This window comes from Astatotilapia calliptera, chromosome 9 (assembly GCF_900246225.1).
Source record: "Astatotilapia calliptera chromosome 9, fAstCal1.2, whole genome shotgun sequence".
Taxonomy (NCBI): domain Eukaryota; kingdom Metazoa; phylum Chordata; class Actinopteri; order Cichliformes; family Cichlidae; genus Astatotilapia; species Astatotilapia calliptera.
The window spans coordinates 19,184,966-19,207,797 of record NC_039310.1 but is presented as its reverse complement, the minus strand read 5'-3'; the positions used below and the strand labels follow the sequence as shown (position 1 = coordinate 19,207,797).

At 42.5% G+C, this 22,832-nt stretch overlaps 1 protein-coding gene across 19 annotated transcripts in view; it reads left to right on the top strand.

Annotated features, from left to right (window-relative positions):
* kiaa1217 (KIAA1217 ortholog) overlaps nucleotides 1-22,832 on the top strand; it is a 102,943-nt gene that overhangs the window by 54,611 nt on the left and 25,500 nt on the right. For 13 of the 19 annotated variants that reach the window (XM_026179752.1, XM_026179749.1, XM_026179751.1 and 10 more), the window contains exons 3-4: nucleotides 20,781-20,861; nucleotides 21,934-22,129. In XM_026179752.1, the coding sequence (XP_026035537.1) occupies nucleotides 20,781-20,861; nucleotides 21,934-22,129 (277 nt within the window). Of the gene's footprint in view, nucleotides 1-1,038; nucleotides 1,115-9,108; nucleotides 9,765-20,780; nucleotides 20,862-21,933; nucleotides 22,130-22,832 lie in introns of those variants that run through there. The other 6 variants (XM_026179750.1, XM_026179767.1, XM_026179768.1 and 3 more) reach the window with 4 other exon arrangements.

Below are 22,832 nucleotides of genomic sequence, written 5' to 3'. Positions count from 1 at the left end.
TGAAATGTGTCCAATAAATCTGCCTGTCACATTTCCCTCCCACAGCTGCTGTGGAGCAATGAGGTTGTATTTTTATGAAGGAGTTGGAGGGGGAAAAAAGCGGGTCAAACCAGCGGGTCATACTTTCCTGTTTTGGTATCCATTATTTAATTAACAGGTGTTAGTATTAAAATATGCGTTTGTGTGAAATATGCCTTTCCCACTGTTATGTGGGAACTTTTAAAGGTTATAAATTCTCCTTGTGCTTCACCTTTCTGAAGTCAGTAAGGACGTAAGCACAAAGGGAGTCTCTAGGTGGACATTTGGCTCACCTGATCTGGTTCGTTTGCTCAGGGTCAGAGGAGATAAAAGATGGAGGGGAGGCTAGCTGGCTTTGTAGCCAAAACAATCGAGGTAATAGTGAGACTGGCACAAAGCCACAGGGAGCTCCAGGAAATGGCACAAGGTATTGTGAAAGAAGAAAGAATTTTGTGTGTGTGTGTGCTGTTTTCGGGCCAGCCCACATGCAAAGCGATGCCTTTTCATGAGGTGCAGTTTCAATATTATAGCCTAATATCACTCGTCATGAATGATGGTATCGAATTTGCACAGGTTGATCAACCGGTTTGTTTGCTTTCTGAACACAGTGGGCTTGCACTGTGCACATGCATCGTTTTCTCCTTCGAATCAATCACCGATTCTCATTGGTGAGAAAAATGGAGGGGAGGGGGTAAGTGTATATTTGGTGGTTTTATCCTGCGCACGAGTGGGGATAAAAAGGAAGACTTCTGTTGTGAAGTTTAGATAGTCAGACAGGTAAGTTCGGCTCCCGGCTGGGTGGAGTCAGAGTTGCTATAGTGACTCGTGATGTCACAGCTGGAAGGGCTCAGTTTACTTGTAGGTGCCTGTCGGAGAGAGCTGGGATCCTGGCAGTGTGAGATCTCTGTGTGTGTGTGAGTGCAGGAGCGCTCTTAATGCTGTGCAGGCTATGGACCGGAAGGTTGTTTGGAAGCATGGCTCTCTGTACGTGAAGCCCGCGGAAGAATAAGAATAAACTTTTTTTTCTTTTAAGTACAAAGGAATACATTTATCACAACGGAGACGAGAGTCCAGTCAGAGGGGAGAAGAAGAAAAGGTAGGATACATCGGAAAATGTACTGGTTTCTTTTTTTCTAGACGTCCAGTGCCTTTTCACATGTTAGTGCGCGTGGAAGTACTACAAAGATGCATGGATTGTTGCTCTTATGAGCACACTGAAACGCCCTGGAGTTTCACTATTGCGCCAGAGGCAGCGCGCACCAGGCTGCTGTCAGGTGCTGCAAACTTCCAAGAGGCAAATGCAAAACTTGGTGCACGAGTTTTTTTCCCCCTTCTCTCCCAAGAATACAAATCGACGAAAAGTATTTAACCGCAACGACATATTTAATTGGGTCGACGCCTTGAGGTGTAAATTATCCAAAATGTGCAATCCCGTGTGCAGCATCCCCGTAATTGTGCCACTTATGTAGCTATAATTGCAAAGCAAATGATCCATTGTGAACGGACGTCTGGGGTTATACCTTAATAACGTGCTGCATCTTGCGTGATAATGATGGTGATGATGATTATATGACAGTATAGCTGTGATTGCTACGCGGCTGGTTCCTGTTGTTGTTGTTGCTGGTGAGTTGAGGTGAAGATTCATACCAGGCGTGTGAGATCTTGTGTGTCATCTTATATTTCTTTTGGCTGTGTGCTTATGCGTAAAAAGATCCGCAATTGGAGCTTGTTGAAAGTTGCTGTGTTTTCCCAAACTTTGTGGCTCGTGCTTTAATGTTTCATTTAATATTTTATGCACTAATACGAGTAGACTAAAGCTGTGGGCTTGTTTCCCTGATTAGGCTGCCAGGACAGTTCCGGTTTCTTTTTTATCTCTCAGGGTTTTGGAGAAGGTTATTTACTCAGAAAAAAATCAAGGCTGCTACTTGCCGCCTGTAAACATGCTGTTACATGGTAGTTTCTTTTGTTTTTTGATGAGCTTGTATAAAAAAAAATGTTATGGGTCATTCCGGAGTCACAGAGAGCTTACTGTCTTTATTTGTAGGTGACATGCAGTTACTCTGAAAATGTCAAGTTTTATGTCCTGTGAAGTTCTTCTCTCAGCTGCTGAAACACTGAACTGAGATGAGAGATCTGCTGGTGCTGACTGTCAGTTTGCAAAGCGTGACACCTTCAAATTGATTTTTTTTTTCTTTTGGAGAGAAACTGCATATGTGTTACTCAGACATGTGGGATGGGATTCGGGCGCTGATGGGTCTTGAATACATCGTGTCCAGGATGAAGATACAAGACGCTGTCAAAAAGCAGGCAGCTTTCGAGCACCAATGCCTGGAAAATAAATTCAACGCTGATAAATGAGAAAAAGATGAGTGAAGAATGCAGTTGGCATGATCCAATTCTGGATGTCAAGAATAATGCAATAACTCACTGCTAACAGAAGCAGAAGAAAATGAAAATAATGACAAGTTTATTGAAGTGTTTGTCATTCGGTGTCCTGAGGGGTGTAATTATTCAGATTTAAAGGAAAAAATAACTGCCAGAAAATGTGTCATCTTGCCCACAACAACATTCTTGTGAAAGTGTGGGAAAAAAAATAGACCTGCCACCGTTCTCACGCAGATTCAAACATGCCTACCATACAGGAAAAGCAACATCAGTGGCGATGCGTGCTTCAGAAGGAAGAAGCAGGTTTGAGTTACAAAGGCGGAGATGCTTCAAGGTCAACCAGAGGTTAGGAAGATGATATTGTGTCAGCCCGAAAAGTGATGACCCCAGTCTTTTAGGAATAATCACACAGATACCCTCACACATAGCTACAGACTGCTTGCCTTATGCTTATAAAAGGGGTCTCTTGATTCTTGATTCTTCTGTGATCTTTAAATCCGCAACAAAAGCAGAAGTGTTTTAATTTCCTCTGCTCTTCATTGGGTCTGCAAAAAACCTGGATTCCACCCAAGGGAGATGAGATAAGATCCCGTTGGCCTGACCGCCACCTATCCTCTCATCCCTCTCCCCCTGCCCAGGGGCTTAGACAAGCACAAACCGAGCTGCTCGACTGGTCACGAACACACACACACAATGAATTCCCTCCTTCCGCTTGTGTGCCAGTGTCTGTGTTTGATGAGCTGTGACTTGCCAGGCTCCGGGTTTCTCTCCAGAGTGGGGCGGCCATGTTAGGACAGCTGTCTGCAGCTGTGGGCATCATATAGACAGACAGACAGACTGAAAGGTCTGCACCCCCAAGCTGTGATAATCTGTTGGCCTATGTCTTATGAGGGCACATATTTCAAGATGGGCAAATTTTTTTGGGAAGGAGATGCTCATAATGCAGTTCTCCTGCAACATGAACGGTCAGAGTGTGATCTGAACAGTTTGTTCTTTAATTAAAGAGAAAGTTTTTAAACAAGACTTTTTAAGGCACCCAAATATACCAAATATACAGGGTGCCATTGTCATGTTGTGTTCTGTGCAATTACCATAGGTATTGTATTTATGGCACACATGTTTGATAAAACGTGAATTAAGGGTATATGTTCACAATAATGTGTGAGTGATAGGGTAAAGTTTTCCAACTAGTCTCTGTCAGTCCACCAACCTGCGGTCACGATATTTGCGCAGGGGTACAACAGAAAGTTGCCTCACTATATATTACAACCAACAGTGGACTCTATCAGCTACCCAAACACAGGTCGCTGATGTAGTCATCCAGTCGGCCAATGCTGCAACACGTGAAACATCATGCTATGTCTAAGCCTCTTTTTAATCCATTTGTCATGTATTGGTGTGAAGGTGGACCCGAATGCAGATTCTTTAGACCGGGGTAAATGAACAAAAATCAAGCTTTTATTCAGGTAAAGAAGAATAACTGCAATAGGCAGAAAACAACATCCATAAATTAAATGGGGAAAGACTCGCAGGCAGGTGTGCAGGAAAATAAACAGTAAGACGCAACAGTGATCTAAGACAGACCGAGGCTATAAATAAACACGTGAGGAAACCAGGGAGATGGGAAACGCCAGGGTAAGAGACGCAGCTGAAACAAATCCACAATGACGAGACAGGGGAAGCGAAACAAGATACTAAAAACAAAAGACTACCAAAATAAAAACATAAAAAATAGCAAAACTAATCCCTAAGCAAAATATTAACTGAAAACAATTCACTGATATCAAGAACTCAAGAGTAAAGACAGTGATCAAGAATAATCAATCTCAGAAGCCAATGGAGCATTAAATCATAAAGAACAATTCAAAAGTCCAAAAGGGAAAAACCCCGAGTCCAAGGCATTGCAACATTTAGGCACATACTTTTCTCTGTGTGGCCCTGCTACACTCTTGCTCCCTGAAGCCAAGGTCAGCTAGATAAAACTGGCTTCAAACATGCATAGACTCCCTGAGAGAGATGCGACCGTGATCAGAGAAAAGAGGAAAAAAAACAGAAGAAGTAGCAGAACTAGTCTTGGGGGGAGTGTTGTTCCTGATTTTAAGTAATCTGCCCACACAAGAAAAGATCATTTGTCATTGTCCCTTCCGGCACAATAGTCGTGCAGTGACTGGGACATCACCATGCACACATTCAGGTGTTGCATGCTGAAATATTTAAAACCACGGATGTCTTTTCACAAGACACTCCCTGTGTTGCACCTTGCATCTGAAACCACACAATGAGTCGGTGTGTCCTGCAGGTCTGCGGCAGAACATCTGTTTTTAATTATCAAACCCTGGAAATGGCTCTGGATTGCTTTTTAATAGCATCTGCCACCTCTGCATGAAGTAACACTTTGAGAGCTGCTTTCGGTAACACAAACAAGAACCGCAAGGTTAATGACGGACAGGCACTGACCTGCCAATTAACCGGGGTCACGTGGCGGGGGGGGGGACGCAGCACCCCAACCGAGGGGACAAGTGGTTTAAAGAGTGGCGCCACGGCTGTGTCTAATCCCGAGTGTCGTTGGGGGTTTGGGGTGGGGGGCGGTTAAGCTGCTCTGACAGAGGGCCCTGATGGACCTGCCACTGATCACTGCTGATAATGAGTGAAGCCAGACAGAATTTTGCACACTGTCTCAAACGCAATGCCAGTGTGTTAATCAGACCAGCTAATCAGGTCTGAGCTCTTTTCAGTCTTCTCTTCAGAGCCGTATTAGCCCTTCTTAAAGTCGCACATCAGCAGTTATCTTCAGATGCATTGTTGGCTTAACGTACAGGTAGTTGCTACAAGGATCTGCAGCAGTCTTGATGTATGGGACACGTTTAAGCTCACGCCCTTACATTCCTTTGTTAACACTCAGGAGCATTTCTAATACAGCGGTCGGAGCCCAAGGAGCCTTACATGAGAGTAACTGCTTATATTATTTCATTAACATTGCTGCTCTCTTACAAACCCTAATAACTAAGCTACAATGTTCAGGAAAGGGTGATTAGACATTTGAGTAAAGCACAGTTTGATATACGATGAGTCCCATATTAATTAGTTGTATTCAGCAATCTTAATGGATTCCCTGATCATTTTCTAATCCACCTTTTGCTGGTTAAGATTGCTTAAAGATGAGCACAGTATCTCTGAGGGTCCTTTTTATAAGCATGCTTGACCAGTCAACTGTGCACATTCATGTACCTCTGGTATGAAATAACAACCTCTTGGTCATTTGGTGGTATGGGGATCATTTCCATCCTTTATTGGCCCTGCTGACTTTTTGTCCAAACTTGCAAACTTTTGTCTTTAAACTTGCAGCTTTATTAAAATGGAATGTTATCCTGTCATCGCCACTATGTTGCAGAGATAACAAGCAAGGCTGCTCCTGTAGGGACTCTGTGTACAGGAGAAGGGACTCAACGCCATGCTAGCCTTATTTCACTTAGCACTGACTTCATTATTATTAACACTGTCCCTGCCAATAATGTTAAATTATAGCAGTCAGTGTTTTCATATCATATCATATGTGGTCGTGCTAAAAATCAAACTTTCTGTTCTGTCTTTTTAAAATTGTATTTACATATATTCATAGAACAAAAAAGGTTTCTGCGAGGTCTTGAATAATTAGAGATTCGCAAGTGTGGTAAGTTCAAAGCAGGACCCATTGATTACATCCAGCGAACTCTGCAGTGCAGTTTTAATTCTTCAATATTAGTAGTAATAATATAAAAATATGGCTTGCAGTAAAGCCACTCACAAAATTTGCATCGCATCTTTTCCTTTAAAACTCCAAAGTTAGAATCATTATTATTTTAGAACAACTTTAAAATTTTAAGGTGTGCTGGAAATAAAAAAGAGGGATGTGAGGTGAAACAATCTGGATTTAAGAAACCTTAACTTTAAATGAGAAGGAATGTCGGGTAATATATTTAGTGTAATTAGATGGTACAATTAAATGTCTGCCTGTATTATTTTAAAACTTAAAAATAGTCATATTTTAGTTGCTTTAGCTTGCTTGGTGTTAAAATTGCCAAATGAGCTTGCTACTGTATACACCTGCTGGTCAACACATGAGCATTAACATCACCACTATTTGACTAACGAACGGTCCACAACAACACGCCTGATGTGGAAGTTTTTTTCCCTAATATTATTTCTCCTCCCTCAAAATAAGTCTAGAAACTTTGAAACAGCCATCTGAGAACTACAAACCTTTAGTGTGCAAGCTAGCCTCCCTCCTCTATTTAGCATTGCAGATTTTTTATTTATTTATTTCTTTTTTTACCTCTTTCATGCTGTAGGAAAACAAAGAAGGTAAAAGCTGCCTTTGTAGTGCTTCTCTGTTTTAAGAGGTAAAGTTGCAAGTCGAGTCGACAAGAAAATGTTCTAAAAAGAGTGTAAATTCAATCTACCCTTTATCTTGTTTACTAGTTTTCATTCTAACTTGATGCTGTAGAAAAATAAAAGGTCAAGGAAAAATGTATTTGCTAGATAAAACATTTTCGTCAGACAGACTCCTGGGCTCAGTTTCGCTTTGGGTAGAAGCCTGAGTAAATGCCAGATTCATTTACAGTGTTACGCTCAATGCAATGTTAGTTTAACACAAAGTTAAAGTAAAGGCATTACTCACTCTGAGCAATCTTAACATAATACACTTCAAATTACAAGTAAGGGCATGTATTATCTATTGAAATGGATTTTGAAAACCATCCCAACACTACAATATAAAATAAGCAATATTACTTTATATCATAAATTGTTATTGTTCTTATATATAGGCCAAGAGATTCCAAACATCATAACTAGGCAAAAGGGGCTGTTTTACCCCTTTTTTGTGCCCTTCTTTTGCAAGCCTTTGCATGCAACCCAGCATCTGGACTCCACCTTAGGCCAAAGGTATGAGCCTGACTTCAAAAGGCACACCGAGAGGATTTTTTACCACTGACAGGACCAGTTCTGAGCATCTGGTTCAAACTTCATTTTGATCTCCTGCATTTATTTCCACTTGGCCCTTCTCAATGAAGATAAAGGCAATGCAGTGTTAGGTGCACAGAGGAGAGCAGTGCAGCAACGCTAGTCGAAGTCGGTATAGATGCAAAGGTTCACACAGGTTTTACTGTTGCTAAACAAGACGATAAAGAAGATAGGGAACACCTGGAATGTAGAGTACTGTATAGCAGGCAAGTATGGGCAGATACTGGAATTAATAAATTAGCCGGTTTGACAGAAGTAGAGCGTGTGCTACAGATTCAGTTCTTTACCTTAGCTCTGGTTCGTGTTTATACAACCCTTCACACAGTCGTGCAACTCAGCCCGTGCTACATTGTGTTTAGCGGGCTGTTTAACACATTGCAGTTAGTGCTAACATGACAGCCAACAAAACAAGTGTGTCATAGAGTGGAAACATGATGGTGACTTAGCACCTTAAGCTTTAATTTCCACTGCTCTCCGTTGAAGAAGAGGACTTGAATCTCACATAGCAATTGCGTAACCTCAAACACATGGGCCAGCATTTTGTGTCTATTTATTTGTGTGAATAGCTACTTTTTGGTCTCATTTGCAGCTCAGCAGTAAGACGCTGGAATTAGAAGTGGATAACAGACACTGTATGCTACGGCCAGTCCTTGGTGAGGAGGGGGAAGACAGTGAAAACTAATGTGGATCAGGCTTACTGAAAAGTTCAACCTATTAGTGATTATCTGTCTTTTTTTGTCTGTCTGTGCACACAAACACAAAGACACACCAAAAAGCTCTCCTCTGGGAGAGCGGGTATAATAAATCTTAGGTTCGGTGGAGGAGCTGTGTGGTCTTTGGTGACTTGTTAATTAGGCACGAATAGCAAAGCCATTATCAGGCTTGCTTTCATGGGAGTAGAAGGAGACTTGACACTTGACAAAATACTGTGACTTAGAACCAGAAAAAATGGCCTGTTCATGGTAATCAAAAAAGGTGAGGTGGAAGAAAATCAAATTATGCTGCCTTGTTTCTATTAGATTATACAGTGTGTGTGACATCATAGAGGATACAGGATTAAAAGTGCCCTAAAGAGAAGAAAGCCCTCTTTGTCATGTTGACCACAGAGCTACACACACGCACGCATCCTCTGATGCCCAGATATGCACACAGGGTGGCTTAAATTAGACCTGGAAAGTCCTTTATTTTCCCCCCAGAGAGAGAGACGCTCTGTGTTGACAGCCCAGGACGTGGATGTGGTTTTTGGCCATGAAGGAATACTCTGTTGCTTTTGTGTTATTTTGGGATGCTCCAAGGGTTGGGAACTACGAAACCTGTCTTTCTGTTGATAAAGTCATATTGAAGAGCAAGTCTGAACAGAACGTGTCTCTCCAGCCCTGTCAGCAAATATTTTGCATGTATTTGTTTGGTAAGAGAGACAAGAGGGTGAGAAAGGGAGATTTTTTTTTTTTTGTATGTGCACATTTATAGACGTGTGCAAATCGTTGCATGCAAGGCTAGTACATGATCTGTCAGTCTAAGTTTAAGTCTGGGCCTGCTTTCTTATGTAACGGCTTTGAACGAGTGCAAGGCCTGAAGCACAACAAAGCTTTTTAACAAAGGAGCACAAATTGTTTTTGTAATTATCCCAACATTCAATAAAGCTTTCCCAGAAACACTGCAGCAAGGTGATCATACATATATTTTCATGGGTGTGTCCATGTGTTTATACTACTGGATAAGGGCCTGCCAAGCCCTCGAGATCCTTGGAGAAGGGTCTTATCTCCTTGAGACACAAGTGTCATCTTTCTGTCTTCAGTCGCACCCTCAGGCAGTGCGATGGAGGCTGAGATTGGGCTGAGAGTTTATGCTGAAGCTGCTGTTTTAAGATAAATGTATTTAGTTTTTTTCCTTTTTTATCTCAAAATGGAAACCTCATGGAATTTAAAGCTGTTTGCAGGAATCCGATCTTTTGCACCCCTCAGATGTTGGAATGGCCTGAAAATAAGAAATATTGAGCATCATGACTTGTGCAGATGTCCTTCACTCTCCGATACAGTCTTAGTGTTACACAAATGTAAAAAGCACACAGAAAAACAATGGCTTCCCCCTGCTGTCTGCCTGGTGTGGACTGTGTGTGTTTGTATTGTGTTGCTGAATCGTTAGGGATGTGGGAGAGTGTGTGCATTGGACTGGGCGCAGGGGGGGCATCCGCTGTGAGGTAGAACAGAAAGAGAAGGAAGCTGGACAGGGCAGTTGTACTGAGTGCTTCGAGAGCTGAAATAACACTGGAGGAAGAAACCCTGTTTCCCTTAGGCCAGGGAGTTTCCAGTCTCACATGGAAGTCACCTTCGGAAGAAGACTGTCATTTCTGAAGCATGGTAAATGCTGTCTTCACATATATTTATTTTTTACATCTAATGTGGAACTTGATTTTTGCTTGATCATATTCATTTAGCTAAATCTGTACTTTTATTCTTGTATGCAAAGTAAACGAATACGACACGAAACAACCTCGTGAAGTTGGCGTTCTCTACTTCATGACCACACATTGACGATTACATCCGATGGGTTGCGCAGAGTTGCCGTTTTTTTAACCTTGCTTGTTCAGTGGAGAGGGCGATGTCTGCTAGTGATAACCCTGGCTCACTTGTATATGTGTGAGCAGATAAAATCAGTTGGGGAGTGTTGCTCAGCTGTTGTCCAGCATGTCCTAAGTGGTGTAAGAGATAATCATCCTGCAGTGCACTGTGGTTACATTTGATTTTTCGGTGTAATATTTTACGAATGAGATGGTAACAGTCAAGGTTACTGTTTGCATATACATTTTTGGAACTTTTTTTTTTAAGTAGTAGGATCTTATCTTTTCACACTTCCATGGTCAGCTGTAGACGCTATAAATGAATGCAACAATTAAACAAATATAACCATCTCTGGAAAGGTCATCTGGGGATTTTGATGAGGGGATTAGAGGAGGAATGCATCAGAGGTGGGAGGGAGGGAGGGATTCGGTAGCAGTGAATAGGAATGGATGACTGGGGGATTTTGGAATAATGTCATTTAGGCTAAGGTAGACAAAGGGTGATGGTCTGTCCACAGACATACAGACTGAGAGCTGACCAGCTGACTGACAGGGGCTTTATGCTTCGGAGTTGTGTAGAACTGCAGCGGCATTAAGTTTTTGACTCACGTTTGCTAATTAGCTCTGACAATTTGGCGCTTCCATTGTTGAACTCTTTTCTTGATTATGTTTTACTACACATTCATTCCTATCGTATCAACTACGGCAGGTCCGATCTGCATGAAAGACAACTGTGTACTGTTAACCCTTCGCTCAACTTGTCTCATTCTGATATCTCGCTTATAGCACCAAGTTGAGCGAAGGGTTAACAGTACACCGAGCCACCGTCGTCTTTCATGCAGATCGGACCAGGTAATTACAGTTGGCTCTAGCTCTGCTCCCCAGAGCTCGAGCCAAATTAGCATCTTAAGTGGAAAGCTGTGCTCACAACAGTTGAGTTTGTGTTTAAAGCTTCAACCTCAACTCTCATGTTTACATTCTTTCATGTCCAGCAAGGAAGTATAGAACGAGTCAATGAAACCTGTTCCTCTGGTTGCCTGTGTGCATTCTTTGTGTTTGTTTACATAGAACATGACGTGTGACTGAACACTATTGTAGTCGGACCCTGGTAGTGGATGTTGTTTAGGCTAATACAGCCACAGATGGGTCGACTTTGGCTTTTTGGGATGCTTGTGAAACCTGCATTGTGTCTTTTTTTTTTAAAGATCTCCAATGTTATGCAGCCCAAAGGGGAAAATGATCACCATGACTACAGGGAAAGCAGACTAATACCCCTGTTTTTAAGGTGAAAGCTAGGCTAAGCTATTATAACACCACGTTGATTCTATAAGAAGTCAAGCTCCAATCAGTGGGCTTTGTGTGGACTGGCAGCAGGTGGGGTGCATGGCAATTTTTGGACCATATCTATACTTAAATCTCAGTGAATGACACAGTAAGACCCTGATGGTGGCTGCCATTATTCTTAACAATTGTAATTTACTTTAATCGCCCCAGCTCAACTCCGCATGTCAACCTGTCAGACTAAGACCAGGGGACCGTGATATAACATATTCTGCTCTGCTTTGTGAAATCATGTAACATTGTCCTTGCAGTGAAAGTAGCATTGCAATAATCAAGACTGGTTACAGTGAAAAGCACCCACACTGTACACGCATGATCACGAGGTGGAACTATAGTGAAAAGTGAATCAAGTGAAGTGTACGGGGCATAGTATGAAAGAGCACTGACCTATAAAGTTTGAATATTACATGTATTTTGTTAATGCAGACATGCAAGCCAACGCTTGCTTTCTCATGACAACATACTGTTTGTCAGACCACTGTTGCATAAATGTTTGCAGGATGTCCTGGGTTCGGGTCAGATTTTCTGGAACAATGGCCTGACTCACTCATGCACACACTGAGTGTCTCTGTGTATCCGTCTTTCTTTGGCTTTCAAACACACACACACACACACACTGGGACAGACAGAGTTTGACTGAAACACTTTTATCTTGCATCTATTTTCTCCGCAAGCATGGTTGTTTGCCTAATTATTGCTTGCCCACACTGTACAGTTTTTGACATCCATTTAATATAATAAGGCTCCAGCAAGTAGTGTTCAAGACAGTTCTTTTTTTTTCCAGCAAGAGCCTGAGGAAAAGGCTCTAAGCCACACAACATCAGCATTTAGATGAGGCAAATTCCACTGAGTTATTTCTAGAGCTGCTCTAACATACTCTAATCATGATGACTATTTGACACAGGTTTACTTTTTTTTAAAAAAGAAAAAGGAAAAACAGGCCGCTGACACTGGCTGCAGCACCAGACAACCAAGCCGTCGTTGAAGTCGACATTTTCTGATTTCTTTGACAGATTCGAGCTTAATTTTCTAGACACGTTCCTTCCCAAGGGGCTATTTTCATCAGTTTATGACTTGTCATGTTCCTGTGTATGAGCTAATGTTGATGTCTCAGTTTCACATTCATCATAACTGTCAGACCCAATGTGGTGTACAGAGGCAGTCGCTGCTGAAAAAGCAGAATCACAGGCCGTTTGGTTTTGACTGAAGTGAGGGGAAATTGCTGCTGTGGAATGTACTATAGGTATGTGTGGGCAGAAGCAGGTTTTATACTGCTAATCAGCGGGCGGTCTGTGGCTTTCACATTTGGCCCTTAAGGCAGGAAGGGGTAAGCTTGGACAGGAAGCGTCTGTGGCTCAAATACTTCAGGACGATATGATATGTACAGAGATTTTGTGTTGAATTGAGAATCTATGCACGTATGCAAGTGAGGGAGAAAGAGACGGAGAAGTTAATCTGAACTAAACTGTTAACCTTTTGAGGAGACACCTCATTTGTCAGATGTGGAGTGGTGTGGAGTGGTTTAACTTAATTACCCCACCTCTCCACAGGGAGGTAGGTCTCATTTGCAATTTTCTCCATCGTTATGTTTGACTCCTTTCGCTTTAACAGCCTTTCTCTCCTGTGCAATAACTGTCACATTGTACCCATTGTAACATTTTCTAGAAATTAAAAAAGTACATTTTAAATAAGACAACTTTCCCTTTGAAGTAAAATTTGAGTACATATCCAATAAATATCCTTTTCTTTTTTTTAGATTCTGTACTATCGAGGGTGTGCCATCCCAGCATTATCCACTGTTTAGTGTAAAGAAGGAAGCATGCCTTCCATGTGAATGAGATTCATTTTGGATGTCAATTTAATGATGTCTCTTCTTTTGCATAGTCAAGGTAGTGTACTGTCACTGCAAAGAAATGCTGCTGCTGTAACAAAGAAACGTGCCACCATTGTTTAAAGATCTTATCTTGAGTACTATGATGAGCCATGGATACTGTTTATGTCACTGAATAGGGTGTAATAGTTTCACAGCCTGGTCGATTTGTTGAGGGCCTGAAATTATCGGCAGATATTCGACGGTCTATCAGATCCAACGTTTATAATGGTTGATAAATGAAAATCTAAAAAATTAAGAAGAGACAGGAAAAACACCATTCCACCATGTTATCAGTGTTGAGTTGCTCGTTGACCACAAGGCAATCTGCAACTTCCGTTTTAGCAGCATGCTTGTCTGGAATGGCACAAACGCAACAACCAGTAGAGCATGAACAAATAAATAAACAACTGCAAACAAGTTTTGTTAGGAAATTCTGTTTGTTTTGTGTGTCTGAATGGGAAAAAAAAAAAAACAGTAACCAAATATCGGTATCGATCCTTAAAATCCTGTATCATTCTGGCTCTAAAGCTTTAGCCCCTATACTTCAATTGAAGTTAACTGCTTTTTCAGTGTGATCCTGTCCCATTAATTTAGGGCACAATGCTGCCAAGTAAATAAGGTGAGGGAGAAAATTAAATTAATGCAAATATATATCACATAGGTTCTTCCTGTGAAACAGTTATTTTTATTGATACATAAAAATAAAAGTCACTTTAAACAGATTCTTCTTTGACACCCTACTGCACTATAGCCATATTGCTATAGCTTATTGTGGCTAAATGTGCTTGTATTTAAAAAAAAAAAAAAAAAAAAAAAAAAATTATATATAAATATATATATATATATATATATATATATATATATATATATATATATATATATATACAGTAAGTACCAAAAATGATATTTTCTTACTTTAACTATGGTTTTGGTTTTCTATCATTTAAATTAATAGTCAAATCACTAGAAGAAGCCTACGCGTCCCACCAAGATCAGGAAACATTGAACAAAATACGTAAAACAAAACTAGAATTAAATGAGATAATTGATAAAAAAACAAAATTCTTAGTACAAAGACTACGCCTACAAAATTACGAACATGGTAATAAATCCGGTCAATTTCTAGCAAACCAGCTAAAAATAAATAAAGAAAAAACAACTATATGTGCTGTTCAAGATTCATCTGGGAACACATTATATGAACCGATACAAATAAACAACATTTTCAGGAATTTCTATAAAACGTTGTATTCACCACAAATAAACCCATCTAAAAAAGAAATTGATCAGTTTTTGGACAATATAACTCTTCCAAAATTATTGGACACTCAAGCAATGGCACTGGATTCACCACTGACACCAGGTGAACTCCAGGAAGCCCTGATAAGTATGCACAATAATAAGGCTCCAGGTCCAGATGGCTTTCCTGCAGAATTCTACAAAGAATTCTGGTCGATTCTAGCACCAGTTTTCTACAGAACGTTGTTGGAAATTAAAGAAAAGGGCAGACTTCCATCAAATATGAATTCTGCAAACATTAATCTCCTGCTAAAACCAGGCAAAGACCCTGTATATCCCTCAAGCTATCGTCCAATATCCCTTATAAACCTTAAAATAATCTGCAAAGCTCTCTCAAAGAGACTGGAGAAAATAACCCCCCTCTTAATTCATCCTGACCAAACTGGTTTCATAAAAGGTAGGCACTCATCAACAAATACACGTAGATGACTTAATTTGATAGACTACTCATACAGTAAAAACCTAGAAACTACAATATTCTCTTTAGACGCAGAAAAAGCATTCGACAGAGTTAACTGGAAATTTCTATTTGCAACTTTACACAAATTTGGTTTTGGATCCTCTTTCATAAACTGGTTAAAAATATTCTATAATTCCCCAACAGCTTGTGTTAGAACAAATGACCAGACATCCTCCAGCTTCTGTCTCTTGAGGGGCACCAGGCAGGGATGCCCACTCTCCCCTTCACTATTTGCAATTTTTATTGAACCACTAGCAGCAGCAATTAGACAGAATTCAGTAATTAAGGGCATAAAATGCAAGAACGTGGAACATAAAATCAGCCTTTATGCGGATGATGTGTTACTCTTTCTCCAAAATTCACAAACCAATATCTCTGGGGTGATTGAATTGATAAACTCTTTTGCAAGAATATCAGATTACTCAATTAACTGGTCAAAATCTACAGTCCTACCGATTAATTGCTCCTTCCATAATTCCTCTTCTACACCACTGCAATCGGGAAATATAAAATATTTAGGTATTAATGTTTCTCCCAAGCTTGCAGATCTAACTAAATTAAACCATATCCCACTTTTAAAGAAGGTAGAAGATGATCTGGCTAGATGGAAATGTCTACCCATATCACTCATGGGAAGGGTTGCCGCTATAAAAATGATGGTCTTACCAAAAATAAATTATTTATTCTCAATGATCCCAACTAAACCGCCACAAGATTGGTTCAGATCTCTAGATTCATGTATGTCCAAATTCCTTTGGAAAAATAAACCCCCACGTATAAGCTTAAAAACACTACAAAAGACCAAGGATAAAGGAGGACTAGAACTGCCTAACTTTCAGCACTACTTCTTAGCCAACAGGCTTCAGTTTATCTCAGGATGGCTAAAACACACCCTCTTAGATGAACCTTGGCTAGATGTAGAACAAGCACTCTGCAATAATCTAGAGATCTCAGACCTACCATTTATCAGCTCAAACATCCAACGACATGAATGCTTTAAAAGCATCAACATCAGCTCTTCTCTGACAGCATGGTGGGAGTTTCTAAAATTGACGGCGTCTTCATTAATCCCATGCAAACGTACACCTATCTGGAACAACCCTGACATATTACAAAACAATAATATGATAAACTTTTCAGATTGGAGTGATAAAGGAATCAAATATTTAGAACATATACTAGAAGGAACAGAATTTCTTTCATTTGACGGACTAGTTACACAATATGGGATCAACAAGAAAAGATTTTTAGAATATCAACAAATTAAATCCATAGTAAAAAAGAAATTTAAACCGGGTCAAGTTGAACTACAAACACCACCAAGTGTGGTTCAATTTCTTACTCTTAAACCCCCAAATTACTATCCAAAATATACAGAATGCTTTCTAAAACAGATGAATCAATATCACTTCCTATTGCAAAATGGGAAGCGGATTTATCAGTTAACTTATACCTAAACTTCTGGTCTCAGATTTGCTTAAAAACCTTTCATCTAATTAGAAATCCCAGTCTTCAATTAATTCAATACAAAATATTACATAGAGTGCACTATACAGGTCATCGGATGTTCAAGATGGGCTTTACGTCTACCAACAACTGCTCACACTGCCAAACCAATTCACCGGACAATTATATCCACGCTCTTTGGTTCTGTCCACCAGTTCAGAAGTTTTGGCGCGAGATATGTGAAGACTTATCGAAGTGTCTGAAATGTAACATTCCAACTTCCCCCTTAGTGTGTTTGTTGGGCAGCTTAGATAATGTCACTTCAGAAAAGAATATAGCCCATATGGTTTTCACTGCCCTATGCATAGCCAAGAAAACAGTCCTCATGAACTGGAAAAATAAAAATAATCTTAATTCTAACCAATATAGAAATTATCTATTAGACTACATTAGTCTTGATACAGCCTCTGCCACCACATCAGATCAATTGCTCTGGGCTCCTTTGATCAGCTCCATCACCTAGTGGGGGTGGGGGGTCATAGTTTGGTCCCACCTTCACTGTTGTGATTGGTGTGGGGGTAGGGACAGGCTTAGGGCGTTGGGGGGTTCCCCGGAGGCATCTTCCTTGGGGGGCTCAACCCGGGGTAGCGGTCATGTCCGTTAGGGGCTCTTTGGCTCTTTAGGTGACTGTTTCCTCGTGGCTGCGGCAGCGGGGCTAGGGAGGGTCTGTGCTGAGGACGTGGGTTACTGACCCTGGTAGCCTGGCTGCCCTGGTGGGTCCGGATGGCGTGAGGTTCTGGGGGGCGCGCCGTCTCTTGGGCTGGACCGGACGGGCCTCGGGCCTTGGGTCCTGGTTGGTGTGTTGCCGGGGTTGTGGGCGGTGGGTGCATGGGGCCCGGCCCTGGAGCAGGGTCCGCGGTGCATCGAGCCACTGGGGGGCTCTTCAACTGGTGGGGGAGATTGTCACATCTTGGCAGGAGCTTTCCTCTCCTCAGGAGCTCCTCTGCAGGAGGGGGAGATACCAGGAGAGGTGGAGGAAGAATCTCAGCCTGGGTGTTTATTGTCTTATGTAGTCTGGAAGATGAAGTGGATGGTGGGGTGGGTGCAGTTTCTCTGTGGTGGGGTTGGGTGGACTGTCCCGGGCTCTGTGGGGCCGGGCGGCGCTGCTGCACTGGGCCCCGGTCTGGATGGGCCTGGGCCCCCTTTCCCTGGCGGGTCGCGGAGTGTGGGGGTGCCTACTGGGGTCAGCGGGGGAGCTGGCCCCAGGGAGGGGTCACTTGCCCCTCCCTTCCTTCCCTCCCCATCTCCAGCTGCCTCCCTCTTCCCGCTCCACCACAACCACCCACACATGCAGGGCCTTGGAGTAGGGGTATGTCACCAGGGTGCAGAGGAGGCTACCCCCCCCTCTGTCCCCTTCTGGCTGCCTCTGCCTCAATTTTATCCCACAACTTAGACATTCACATTACTCACACTCTCATTACACATACATATAGGATCTTGGGGGTGGGCACGATACACGGAGTCCAAAGTACCATCAGGGTGTACACCCCACCCCTGGCATCGTTGCCCACCTCTCAATTTTAAATACACGTAGACATTGAGGGCTAGCAGGAGGGACCATGCGCTTACCTGCTGCTCTCTGGCAGGTAGCTCCAAGCCCTCCTGGGTTTTAAATGCACCTTAAAACACACATGCATCAACACTACAATGAGCGGGTGGAGGGAGGTTTGGAGTCTTCTCTCACCCCCATTCTCTGCGACCTGCTGGAGCAGGGGGGCTAGGAGGAGGAGTTGGCCGTCCGACTGCGGTCTGGAGTGTGGAGCCTTCCTGCTGCTGCAGAGTCGGGGCGGTCTGCCTCCCCCCACCGCAGGGAAAAGGGAAACACCACCTGGGTCTGGGTGCAGTTCCCCCCTCCAGGGGCGGGGGCACCTAGACCCGGTTTGTAGAGTACGCTTGGGGAGTGTGATCGTGTGTACAGCGTCTTTTTATGTCTGTCTCCACGTTGGTTGAGTGTGGAGTAAGTGCATATGAGACCATGAGGGTGGGAATGGTTGTTTGTATCTGTGTGTGCCTGTATGTCTGTGTCTATATGTCAGGTTGGGTGTCAGGCGCCACCTCTCTGGGGACATCTCAGGCCCTCCAAGGTTTGGAGGCCTATCTCCCTCTACCACCACTTCCCCTGTCAGTGGCGGACTCCCTCAGACATCGGTGCGTTGGTGGTTCTTTGTGTCCGGGGGTGGGCGTCCAGGTACACACCGGCTCACTCCTTGGCGGCCGCTTATCGGGGCCTGGAGCCTGGGGCTCGCTCGGGCCACTTCGGAGGTGGGGTGCCCCCGGCCTCTCGGCCTGGGGCTCGGTCACTCAGGTGCAGCTGGCTGCCGGCGGAGCTCACGGGTGCGTCACTGCAACTCCCCCTGGCTTCTGCTCCGTGGCTGCTGAGTGAGCCCTCATCTAGGACTCTCCTCAGCTCTTTCCGGGACAGTGGCGCAGCTGCCCCTCTGTTGGTCTTCCTTGGTCTCTTGTGTTCTGGGGGCCTCTGGATGTCTGGAGTTTTGATCTCCTCCACACCTGCTTCATGCCCTGGAGGACGGGGCTGTGGCCCCCCCACACCCTCTAGCAGATTATTACATGAAGGAACCTTTTAAAAAACAAAAAACAAGCGCGTCCATGCTCACAGGTGTACACACGGGTGATCACACCCACAAACTACACCCTTTTTGGCTCCTACCTCAAAGCACACTGTGTTCTGTTGATCTTATGTGCTGCACAATAATGTTTAACATTTAGTATTTACTGTCATATTCCCATATATCATTGTGATGTTGTTTATTCTATTACTCTTGTTCTCTTCTGCTTGCTTTCTTTTTTCTTTCTCAGCAGGTGACCCAGGTGATTGATATATGCATTTTTTTTTCTCTGCCCGTTCTGTTGGTTTTTGTCTTTTGCCCTTCTCCCCCGTCCCTCTTCTCAGCTGTTTCTCTTTCCCTCTTTCTCTCTCCCCTTCTTTCCCCCAGTCAAGTCTGTCCCGTATTCAGTAAGTGAAAATAAAATAAACAATAAAAGGTGAATCAAATGGACCATTACGGCAAGGCTGGGATGGTCAGTTTGGTAAAGTAAATCCGTTGGGCATCTTTCTTTGCCTTTAGACAACAATTCTGAGGGCAAAAGAGCCAAACGGGACAGGCAAAAAAAAAAAAAAAAATTAATAGTTTAAGGACCTTCTAATTAAATATGCATTTGAAGCCAGGTGGGGTTTAGCTTAGCATAGCTTAGCTTACCTTTATCTTAGCTTAGCATAAAGCCTTCAATCAAGGAGGAAACACTCTGTTCTTAACTAAGTTACAGCAAAGAACAAAATGATCTAATCTTCCTCTACTCCCCTACATTTTGAGTTCCAGCCAAAACTATGAGTAATTTAAGTTTTTGTTTACTGATATCAGCCTCATGGCCAAGCACATCTGAAACCATGCTATCAATTCGCACAGCAAATTCAGAAATGTGATCCTTAAGGGAACTTAAAGTTAAAGTCTGAATGTGGCTGCCGCTTTCTCCACTTCGGTAGTTTTAGAAAACACTGGATTACACTGCCAGACCACTCTGACATAATTACTACCTACAGGTGATGGAAGAAACCAAAATGATTCAACACTCCCAGGGGTGACACAGTAGCATATGAGAAGCAGTGTGGGAGGGCCACCAACAGTGAATAAGGTCATGTATCATTCAGTGGTCAGATTAAATTCCAGACACATGACTGGTTTCAGGTGACAGCCCAACTGTGTGTGACCTCTCTTTTAATATTGTTATTATTATTTAAGTGGCTATCGTCATGTATTAACAAAATAAGAGTACATTTTTATTCATTACTTTAAATCTCTGAGTCCTGCAGTATAAGCATATTTTAATGGAATTATAAAAGTTGAGTTGCGGCTCACCAATTTGCCCAGCTGCTGTGACGGTACTTCAGAAAAATGCTTGCATACTGACTCAGCAAACATCACACAGGGATGTGAAGTTTGATGAGCTTAAATGGTCTTTTTTTTAAAGGATATGGCATTGTATAAATGGCTGCAATTAATGTTATTGTAGACATTTTTAAGAGGTAGGATTTGTAGGATTATCATGTCAGTGCTAATTTTAACAAACGTAAGCATATAAAAAGTGATGATTTAAAGTAAATACAATCTAACTTTTTAGACTATGTTTAACTTTTGCACTTAGGCTGTCTTTGCACTTAGCCTCATTCCTCTGTTCTATGGCCTGCCGTCGACATTGATTCGTTGCCATGGTTCTTCTGTTTTGTCGGATGAACATTTCTTTTCCATTTCAACCTCCCACTGGCATTTCTAAGCTTTTTGCTTTTTTGTTTTCTCCTCTCCTCTTTTTTCTTCCATCAGTCTTTACAGGCCATGCTCTCCTCCCTTCACTCTGAGCTTGACATTCAGAGGTATTTGATGAAAATCCAATTGCCCCACAGAGTTAGTCAGCCTTTTATCTTATCTGCATCATACTGCAGTGTTGTCAGAGTGTGTGTTTGTGTGACCATGTTCGCACACTCGCTAACATCTGCTTTGTGACCATGTTCCTAAAGCCAAGTGCCCCCTTGTCTATCAGTGTCTGCCCTGTCTATCAGTCTATCAGTGTCTGCCCTGTCTGTCAGCCAGCCTTGGCTGTCAGGTTAAACTACATCTGTCAACTGCACTTATCTTAATATGCTTACTGGTACATTCTTTCTTTGCCCTTGCGAGTATGAGTGTGAGATAATGGCAGCATGTGCAGGCTGGCTTGTTCAAGATAACCCATAGGACCTGGCCTGGTAGTCTTGTGCCTTCATCTGCTATGGCTTTACATCACCATTTTTGTTGCCAGAAAGGGGAGCAATTTCATAAAGAGCCCAGTGTTCAGAGTTTTCCCCTTGAGGTGGAGCTCACCTTACCTTACCGCACAATAGCTCAGTGGGCTCAGGAGTCAGGTCACAGATCTTCTTATTGTATCCCTAGCTCGAGGATGCCACGCCATGCAGATATGATTACAGAGAAGTGAACTGATCTTCACGTTTTGATCACATAAGTCCTGATGTTTAATCAGTGGTTACTAGAAATTTCTCTTTCTGGAACAACATTTTAGGAATCTCTTTGAACTCTTTTAGGGTGTTGGTACTTTTAGTAACCATGCGTACCTGTGGGTGTGTATTTAATAGCAGCAGAAGATCCTGTAGTGCGTGTATTAACACTTTGTTGCACATTTGCATGAGTAGACTCATAGTTTTTTGTGTGTTGCTGCAGTCAAAGTCACCATTAAAGATTTATTTTTCTCGCTTTGCAAAGAATGCGTGTGACTCACAGCACACCTGACATTGTCAGGAAGTGTTATTTCTGCTCCACTAAATGCATGATAACACAAAGAAGTTTCTTATACTGTGAAAAAAATATTTTTTTTTGTTGTGTCCTTGAGAGAATGTAATACTAAAGCATGTAAAGTATCATCTTGTGTACACTTGTGTACAGGGTATTGCTCTTACGGTGTTGTTTCCATGTGCTCCCATTTCAGAGCAGAAGCCCAAAGCACGGCGCCAGCACCCAGCACAGTATCGGCGACCAGGTCGACCACCTGTCCTTAGCCTCCCTGGAATCATTGGACACCATGTCTGAGGCTGAAGCGCCCACAACCTTCACCCGTGGCAGCCGGGTTCGTGCCAGCCTGCCTGTTGTGCGATCGGCCAATCAGACAAAGGACCGCTCACTAGGTATGCTGGATGTTATATTAGTTTTTGGGTTCATGGCAGTTCTGTTAGTTTGAGAAAATTCAGTTGACAATCTTGTAATGCTCTATTTCAAAATCCCCAAATAAATTTGCTATAAGGAAGTTCCTGTATCTGCCCTGTTAAAGACTCACAGCATTAACTAGCATTAGTAATGTTTGACACGTTCTTTTAGCATAACCTTGGCATAACTCTTTGTAATAGCTCCTAACCACAGTATGATGTCATTGTTTCACTAAAAGTCCAAATCTGTTCCTCTCACTCCATCCGTCTGCTAGTCTCCACCCTTCCTCCTTTCTCAACCTGAGCGCACAGTTTTGTTTTAATTAGTATTCATTTCTTCTGTAGTGAAAGATAGGAGAAAAGCATCCACAGTGTGCCATCGTGGTATTGACAGGATTAGAAACGGGTCGTCTTATCAACGTGCACGGTGCTACATTTGCATACATATGCAGCAAAGGCTCAGAGCTGTGCAGAATTAGGTGGCTGTGTTTGGCTGAGAGGGATGCAAAGTCTTAGAAAACTCTCCAAACAAAGTGTAGCGTCAGCGCAGCCTACAACTCGGCGAGGCGTCTGCCACGGGATAATAGGCAAGCATCTGAGAGACTTTTGACCAAAGTGAAAATGAATGAAACTGCAGGGTGTCGTATTCCTTTCCCGTGCCAGTAGTGCCTCTTGCTTTGTCTGA